At 55.1% G+C, this 9512-nt stretch overlaps 1 protein-coding gene across 1 annotated transcript in view; it reads left to right on the plus strand.

The window, feature by feature from the left end:
* TIMP2 (TIMP metallopeptidase inhibitor 2) overlaps positions 1–8656 on the plus strand; it is a 42155-nt gene extending 33499 nt beyond the window's left edge. Inside the window, exons 4-5 of the mRNA XM_039859851.1 lie at positions 4226–4350; positions 5702–8656. Coding sequence (XP_039715785.1) covers positions 4226–4350; positions 5702–5899 — 323 coding nt within the window. The 3' untranslated portion in view covers positions 5900–8656. The remainder of the gene's footprint in view (positions 1–4225; positions 4351–5701) is intronic.
* Positions 8657–9512: the final 856 nt, after the last annotated feature.

Here is a 9512-nt window from a genome sequence, read left to right on the forward strand (position 1 = left end):
CGTTTCCCGGCCGCTGGGGCTGCGTCCACCGTTGGCCTGTTATGAATGATGCTGCTGCGAACATTCGTGTACGAGGCTTTGCGTGGACGTGTGTTTTCATTTTTCCCGCACAGACGCCCGGGAGTAGAATCGCAGGACATATGGTGACTCTGTGTTTAATCATTTGAGGAGCTGCCAGACTGTTTTCCAAGGCAGCAGCGCCGTTTTTCCATTCCCAGGATCTACTATTTTTGTAAGAAAAATAACATCGCACGGAGAGAGAGGTACAGGGGCAAAAATCAGCTTACGTCCTGGCTCTGCCGTCACGGTAGCATGGGAAGCGGCAAGGGCAGAGGGTTGCATGGTGCGTGGGGCACAGGGGCAGGCGCCCACCGGGGGCGGGGTGAGGAGGATGCGTCGGCGTGAACACGGAGCAATGCGGAAGGAAGTCAGCCCGCCCGTTGGCGTTAATTATGTCTCCTTTTTTCTGCTTTCCTGTATTTGCTAAGTTCTGCAAATTATGACATCTGTTACTTTTATGATCCAAAAAATAAGATCTGCAGAGAAGAGAGAGGAGATGAAACGTCTCGTGGTGCAAGGAACTTACAGCCCTAACAAACCAACGGCTTCTGGTTTTCTGCCCTTTTTGGCCGGGTGGGTAAGGAACCCCAGAGAGCTCGGACTCCTCACATCGCCCTCTAGGGGCTGTCTGGCCGAACTGCAGAGCTGCGGAAGCACTGTTTAAAGGAGAGAGGGGTGGGGTCCCCTCGTGGTGGCTCCAGGGTGGTAAAGTGACCTTGGTCTGGGTTCAGCACCTCCCCGTCAATAGGAATCGGATGCCCTTTTCCTGGCACTGATGTTCTCCAAATGCTTTTCATGCCAATTCCATTTAATCCTTGCGACCCTCTGTGATGAAGGCACTATTGTGATCCCCACTTTTCAGATGAGGAAAACTAAGGAATAAGGAGATGGAGCCGGGAGCCCCAGGTGCACCAGATAGATATGCCTGTCCCCATTTTCATGAACTGATTCTTAGATGTTGGCTGACGTCGTGTTGGTAGCTTAAGATCAGCCCGCGTGGGAGTGTGTACACCGCAGGCGTCGGCAGATGCTACACGCTGCATCCCTTCCTCCCAAGTGGCCAGCACATGACCTTGGTCTTCCCGACTCCCAGTCTCTTACATCCCCCTGTGGCTCATTCAGTCCTGGCTTCACGTCTGGATGCCCCAGCTCTCGCCCAGCGGTCCTCCGCCCGCACCGCTCACTACACTGCCACAGGGAGTGAGTTCGCAAACATCCTGGTGCTCAGGCCGACCCCCGGCCAAGTCCTGTGGTATCTCTGGGGCTGGGGCTCGGGCATCAGCATTTTTAAAGCTCCCCCTAGGAAAGTCTGGCGTGCAGCCAGGACGGACAGCCAGCTTCTAGTGAGAACCTTTCGTGCTCTGGGTCAGAGGCAGACCTTTCATCCGCGAGGTGCTGAGTAGCCGGTGAGCACGTACTCAGGAGGGCTGCGCCCAGCGGCCGAGGTCGGTCAGCTCCCTTGCAAAGGGACTCTCTCGACATAATCTTAATCTTCTGTGGCCCTTCGTGGTCAGTATCCTAACTGGTCACGGAGCATAAGGTCAACAAAAGGCATTTCTCATGGTGGCTGGCTCGCCCGCCACAGAGGAACCTGCCTAATCCGGCTTCCTCCCCAGGCTCAATGACATTAGCCCAGGTCCGATCTGGTGCTGACTTTCTGAAGCACAGATTCCAGATCGTTCTCTCCTGGAGTCGGGATGGGCTAACCAGAAATCACGGGGTGCAATAAATCGCTCTGCCAGCACTGGCTGCAGCCCTGCAAGCGACCACACAGCCCGAGGCAGCCCACTTTTCTCGGGCTGATGACTCAACGTCACATGCCGAGTCGGCCCCAGGAGACACTTGTGTGTTCAGGATTCTTTATGGAATTGGCCCTGTAGATTTATTCTACAGTCTTCTCTTCCAAAAGGCAAAGTAAACATACACTCTCAGTTACAGACGTTAGCGAGTTCCTGTCTCTCCGTGTCTAAGAGCGGCTTTGCTTTGTTTCCGAGGCAGACGTGAGTAGAATGTTGTCACAGAGGCTCACACCAAGTCTCAGTTGTCTCTTAATGTTCCGAGATGCTCCCCCATTTATGCATGACATCCGAAGTTCACGTTCGCCCGGGAACTAGGGCCGTTGAGAGAAGGTACGGTTTGCATTTCGTCGCCTCGTCCTGCCTTTGCTTCCTCTCTGCGGAAGCTCGAACTGGTGGTGCAAAGGTCAAAAGCAAAGGTCATCATCGGGAACGTTTTACTGAGCAGTTACTGCAAAGCGAGGGACGGTGGCCAAAACAGGACCAAGACGCAGCCCCTACCTTATGCGAATGAAGAACCAAGGTACCTAAGGACGACGAGCAGTAGAAAGGGGGACGTTGATGCCAGACGAGGGCACAACAGACGTCGCTCGAGAGGGTCAGAGGGCAGAACCAGAATGGAGCTCAGCCCATCCGCGGAGAATGTCAAGGCTGGGCGGGGGAAGGGCGGTAGGACACCTGCACAGGTAGTAAATGCCGGAGGAACCCGGGATGTAGCAGCGAGTTACTGGCCATCTGCCAAGTGTGCTCCTTCCTTAGCTACCCTGAACTCCCAGGAAATGGCTACGGGTCTAGAAGAAAAAGCCAAAGATCTACTTTTGAAGTGGCGAAGGCCACCTAAACACTTCTTTCTAGTTCTTAGGATTCAGCATACGTGCCGCAGTAGTAATCCTGCCTCTCCATCCATGGACTCCCTTTCCTCCCCTGGAATGTTACGCTAGGCCAGTCGGATACAAGGAGAGACAGAGCCCCCGGAGCTAAGAGGAACGGGGAGACAGAAGTGAGGACATAGGATTCATATCCAGGGAGTGAGTGCTTCCTGCCACCTGCCCAGCACACACGATGTCACCTGTGCCCAGTGCAGCCTCGGGCAGGCCGGTCTGTTTCTTCCAGAGATAGATCACAGTGCCGTTTATGCCGGCAGGGGACAGGGCACAAGCTGCATGATTACTTCATCAAGTACGTTTCTGTTAGCGGATTTTCCGCTCCGGCGCTGTGCCTGAGGCCACTCGGCTGGATGCACTTGAAGCTTTGTCACGTTGGCGGGGTGGTGCTCAGGGGCAGCCCAGGCTCCTGTCTGCCTCTGGGGTGCTGGGCCCTGGTGCTCATCACTAGCATTACTGCCATCCTGGCAGGAGGGGTACGGTTTTACATCACCTCTGTGGCCCTCGTGAGGTTCTGTCACCCACCAGAATACGCTCGTTCGTCTTTTTCTCCTGCCCAGCTAACGACAAGGCTGTCGCCAGTGTGAGCTCTTCAGCAAAGGCGGGGCGGGGGTGGGGTGGGCCGGGAAGCTGAGGTGGGAGAGATGAATAGCACCTCAGCATCCCCACGAATTCAGAGCAGATTTCCAGTTTTATGAAATTCCATGGTTTTGCTATTCATAATGGAAAAACCCAGAATGGAGGGTTTCTTCAACATCAAATGCAGGAAATGCACGTGAATAAACGTTTGATGAAAACCAGTACAACCTACATACGACGTGATCTTCTGTATATCAGCACGTGTGCATAAAAGAATATTAGGGAATACATCGAAGTGTTAGCTGCAGGTAATGGGTGTAAATAGGGAGTTTTTTAAAGTTACTTTTTGCTTCTCAGTCTTCTACAGTGAGTATGCATTCTCTTAGACTCGGAGTAAACGGTCCGTGGTGTGTTAGTCTGCTCGGGCTCCTGTAACAAGACAGCACGGACTGGGTGGCTTAAACCACAGCCGTTTATGTCATCACAGTCTGCAGGCTGGAAGTCCAAGGTCACAGTGTCGCAGGGTCGTTCCCCCGAGGCCTCTGTCCTCGGCTTGCAGACGGCCGTCTTCTCCCTGCGTCCTCACATGCTCGTCCTTCTGTGTGTCTGTGCCCTCATCGCCTCGTAAGGACACCAGTCACACTGGATCAGAGCTCGCCCACCCTAACGACCTTATATTAACTTAATCACCTCTTTAAAGATCCTCTCTTCAAATACCATCGCATCATGTGCTGGGGGCTCGGGCTTCATTATATGAATTTAGGGGGGACACAGCTCAGCCCACAGCACACCGTATTGTTTGAATTAACCTCCACCTGCCTGAGCTGCATCCAGATGCGGGAGGTGGGCAGAGGAGGGGAGGAACTTGTCACTTACCCTGAGCTTGGTGACCCCGTCTCTCCTCAGGAAAGGCCGAGGGGAATGGCAAGATGTACATTACCCTCTGTGACTTCATCGTGCCCTGGGACACCCTGAGCACCACCCAGAAGAAGAGCCTGAACCACAGGTACCAGATGGGCTGCGAGTGCAAGGTAAGCTGGCATCGTCTCCTTCCAGGCTTCCCCTCCTACCACCGCCTCCAGTGGGGCTGCCCGGGTTTATCCCTGGCCTTCCAGGGCCTCTCACTCCACAGGGGCCTGGCTTAGGACAGGGTCAGAGCCTTTGGGCCCTGGGCCCTGCAGAGCCCTGAGACACGCCTCTGCCAGGGGTATCTGGCTGTGTGGCCTGTAGCTTCCAGGAAGAGGAAGTTCATGGGGAGAACATTCTCCTAGGAGTATTTCTCTAGGCGCAAAGACTCGTATGTCTTGTGAAAGTGGCCCAGGTGTGACACTTTCGCCAACGTCCCGGCCGTTCCCACGCGTGGGTCCTTGCGAACGTGAGGGTCTGTGTGTGTCGAATGCCCGAGACCCCAGCCCCGCCTCCTGAAAGCGGCTCAGTGGCCGTGCCAAGCCCAGGGAGAGCAACGCTGACACAGGGCCATGGGTGAGCCGTGCTCCACGGTCCCCGGCCCTGGAGCCTGTCATCGGACACGTCCCGTCCCCGCATCCCTCCCTGCCAGCCCCAGCACAGGAAGCACTGCTGGGCACCAGGCGCCCCTCTGTGTCACCATTAGTGAGGCTGGGTCCCGAAGGTGCTGGGCCAGCACGACCCCGCTGGCGGGGCCGCTGGGACTGGCCGGTGCCGGTCGGGTCTGCGTGCAGCCCTGCCGTCCATCCTCGTGGGTGGCCATCAGCCCAGCCCTGGCTCCTTCGAAACGTGGATTCCGACCCACAGCTGCACGTACGTTGAGCAGACTCCTCCGTGTCCAGCATGAAATCGGAAACACGTCCTGCCTGTTTCCGTGCGCGGCCGTCACGGCTTCAGGCTGCGGACTCGGGGTCCTCAGCCGTGCGCGCGGCCCCGCTGAGCCGCGTGCGTGACCGCACCGTGCCGAACCTTTCGTTTCACTCGCCCCGTCTCAGTGTCTCCAGGAAACAGAAGCCCCGTTGTTGTTTATTGTTGTTGTTGTTGTAATCGTTGCTGTTAGACCCCCGGGAGGGTGGGAGGGAGCTAAAGCCATGTCGCCACACCCAGAGAAGGCGACCGGCTGGCCCAAAGCCGTGTGGTAGCTGGGGGGCAGAGGTCCTGCACGGGGCTCCCCCAGGCTTCGTCTCCCCTTGGGCAGGCCACCTACTGCTGTCTGGAGAGCAGGGGGCGTCGGCGGGGCTGCTGATGGAGTGGGTTCGGCTCCAGTCCCAGGCCCCGCCCTCCCCACTTCACTCACTGGGTCATTCATTCAGCAAAGCGCCCTGACCGCCTGCGCCTGGCGCACTGCTGGGGTCTGGGGGTGCCCCCGCGCAGCCTCAGCCCTCCACCGAGTCCACCTCGCACCCCTCTTCCTAGATCACGCGCTGCCCCATGATCCCCTGCTACATCTCCTCTCCGGACGAGTGCCTCTGGATGGACTGGGTCACGGAGAAGAACATCAACGGGCACCAGGCCAAGTTCTTTGCCTGCATCAAGAGAAGCGACGGCTCTTGCGCCTGGTACCGCGGAGCGGCGCCCCCCAAGCAGGAGTTTCTCGACATCGAGGACCCGTAAGCCGGCCGGCAGCACCCCTGTGGCCAACGGAAAAGCCTCCGAGAGTGTAGACTGGTCCAGCTCTGACATCCCTTCCTGGAAATAGCATGAATAAAACAGTCATCCGAGTGGGTCTAAATTAGTGTGATTCTCCTCCCTGCCCCGTTCCCCTTCCCTCTGTGGTTGTGGATCTCGAGGGAGAGGCTCGTCCACACTGCACCTGCCAGCTTGGGCACTGCGTCTCAGCCTTCAGTCCTGGGGTGCGGGCAGGGCTAGGACACGCAGGCTCCCCTCCCAGGCTCGGCCTTGGCACTGTCACAGACGCTGAGCACGCAGCACCTAGCAGTCCCCTTGGCCTGGTCAGGGCAGAGCCTGGAAATGTGCATTTTGTAGAAACTTTCGAGGGTCGTTGCAAGACTGTGTAGCAGGCCTACCAGGTCCCTTTCATCTTGAGAGGGGCACGTCCCTCGTTTCCTGCAGCTTCCACACCTCTGGCCCTAGGGTGGCTGTCCCTGCCCTTTGCAAGTGCCCTACCCACCCCCCAGTCTCCCTGTGCCGACCACAGACTCCCAGCACCCGTGACTCTTGTATTCCAGAAGCATCCCGGACCAGTGGCTCATTCTCTGAGGAGCCCCCATTAATCTTGTTCATCCGCAGAATTCCAGTGGGCGCCTCCCTCCGGGGCCTTGTAGAAATGTGGGAGCAGCAAGCGTCAGCCCACTCATTTCGGTGCCCCCCCCACACACACAAATTCCCCAACCCTTAGGGGAATGTGCCACCTTCTGCCCTGAGGACAGATGTGTGGGGGACACTTGGCTGCCCCGTGGTTTATTCTTGGGCTTCCGAAGTCACTCACGCCTCCTCCTCTTCCTCATTCCGGCTTCGGATGTCTGGATGGAGCGGCACGGATTGGCTTTGCGGGGTGTCGTGTGTGGCCAGTGGCATGAGCTAGCTGTGCTCTCTTCGTGCATATCCTGAGGACATCAAAAGCCAGGTCCTGCTGAGTCCCCTAACACACCTCAGAGCCCCACCTGAGCAGGTTTAGTATGAACCCCCCGCTCAGAGACTGACAGTCCCTGCGCTGTGCCTGGATTTCCGCGAGGAAAGTTAGCTAAGGGTCCGCCTGGCGGCGAGGATGCATTGTGGCGGTAGGTGGCTTTGGCGAAACTCATTTCTTCTGGGGCCTCCAGGCCACTGGCTGGCTGTATGAGACATCTCGTTTGTCTAAAGAGAGCATGCGAACCCGAGCTGCAGGTGTACGAACCTCCGCTTCTATTTCTGATGTTACAAAGATGTCTCCGTTAAGAAACTTCACAGGGAACTGGGGAACCTGTTTGTTCCCTAAAAATAGTCTCTGATGCCAGCAAAATGGGGGTTAACACGGGCAGAAGTTTCTCAGTAACAGTCAAGAAAATCTCCTTTTTCTTCCTACTCGTGTTGAAAAGGTAAACTTCTGAGTTTACCGTGCACGTGGCGTGAACACGCACATATGTGCACACGTGCTCATACACACACACGAAAGGAAACCGAGGTCTGTCAGCCTCTGAGTGGTCCTTCCGCAATGCCTGCCAGTCACCATCTCCTAAGCCCGCGCCATTCTGCGGTGACCCCAAAGCACCCGTAAGACTCCTGACCCCCAAGCGGCATGCAGCCCCTACGCCTGCCCGGGACCCGGTCAGCATAGATGTTGATGACTTCCCTTTCCAGGGCAGACTAGAAGTCCAGGAATGAGCCCCAACCAAGGGCGCTTTCATGCTGTACAGTGATCAAAAGTCTGTGAGGTGTTGTAATGGACCAGTCCACGTGATGTCAGTGTATACAAGACCACCGGACCCTCCCACCAGTATAACGGCCCACCCCACCCCCCGTTGTGCTCCCCGGATGGTGTTATCATACGTAACATTTACTCCTGTTTCTGCTGGTTTTTTAAATGTTTTGGTTTGTCTCTGACATCGGTTGTAATCATTCCCGTGCTGTGTTTTTTATTACCCTTGGTAGGTGTTAGATTCGCACTGTTATTTTTTTAAAGGTTTCTGCATCGGGGAAGCATATGGCCCAGAGTGGAAAACACGGCGTGGTCCTAGCTCTGCTGGCGGTCCCTTCGGCTCGTGGTTTTAGTTCTCGGAGTATCTTTGCCTTTTCCCACCTCCATCTTGTGTTCTCTGGTTCCAGTTATTACTGAGTAAAGGATCTTTGAGTCGGTTGGGTCTGAAACATGGCCGTTACGGTCAATCCACGCACATCGGCCTGTCAGCCGCGCCGAGTAGAAAAGAGAAAGAAAAATCAAAACAAAATGGCTAGTGGCAGCCGGGAGAGGAAGCCACTCAAATGCCTTCACAGTAAATAGTTGCAATATATATATAGTGAAGGAGGCTCTCCATTCGGCATTGTTAATTTATATATTATATTCCAAGCACCGCTCGTCTGCCTCTATTCTCGTCCTTCATGCAAGCAACTCAAAATATTTAAAATAAAGTTTACATTGTAGTTACTTTCGAATCTTTGCTTGATAAGTAAGAAGAAATATCGGACTCGCTGCCGTAATTTAAAGCTTTGTTCATTTCGTGTGGTTTTGTTTGGATATTTTTTTGTTTCGTTTTTATTTTTTGACTTTGGGGCAATGTGTTTTTGCTGGAACATGAAGTCTGAGACCTTCCTGTGCTGGGAACACGAGAGCCGTTGAAAGCCGACAAGCAGACTGCGCATGTCTCTGATGCTTTGTATCATTCTTGAGTGATTGCTCGGTCAACGGACAATAAACAGTATTATCAAAGAGAACTGGGCTCTCTCCGTGTGGCTGTGTCCAGCGTTCAGAGCTGCTGCTTTCTAGCTGAGAAACGGAGGCAAACGTCTCGAAAGGAACCTAGAGTTGGGGTTGGCGGGGGTAGGAGGGGTGGTGAGGGAAGAGGCGATTTGTCCCCGAGAGAAACAGGCCTTGGTGCTCTGAAGTGAACACAGATGCGACAAGAGACGCCAGACGCTGTGAACGGATTTTTTTTTTTTTTTTGAAATTGGCAAACGATAGAGCATTGGACAGGCCCCCTCATTCATTCAGCATCTGAGGCTCAAGAAGGCTGCCAAGGCACACACACACACACACACACACACACGAAAAAGCGTCCACCTCGTGTCTCCAACAGTGAGTGATTCACGCCGTCTGCCCTCCCCGCCACACCCGCTCCCCTCGTCACCCTGCCCGAGATAACGGGGAAGGGAAAATTCCAGACATCACACCGTTTCACCTCTAAATGTTTTGGTACCTATCTCTAACAAACAAGCGCTGTTTACAAACAGTCCCATGATACTTTTATCGCACCTTAAGAACTTTAGAATCCACGAATGTCATGGGACGCCTGGTCAGGGTCCCGCCGCCTCCGATGGTCTCGTGAGCGCCTTCCGTGCGGGTTATCGGTTTGAATCAGGATCCCGGTGAGTCGCGTGCATTGCAATCGCTCCCTCAAGCCTCTTACTCTGCGGGTCCCCCGTCCCCCCGCCGTTCCCCCTCTATCTCTTGTGCTGGGGAAGACGGCCCCATCATAATCTAAACCGGAACCCAGTGTCATATTACTTCAAGTCACCATATGAAAATTCTCGAACAGTATGTTCGAACATCTGCCCGCCCCCGGCCCTTGTG

The sequence above is a fragment of the Pteropus medius genome, unplaced genomic scaffold (genome assembly GCF_902729225.1).
Source record: "Pteropus medius unplaced genomic scaffold, Ma_sr-lr_union100, whole genome shotgun sequence".
Taxonomy (NCBI): domain Eukaryota; kingdom Metazoa; phylum Chordata; class Mammalia; order Chiroptera; family Pteropodidae; genus Pteropus; species Pteropus medius.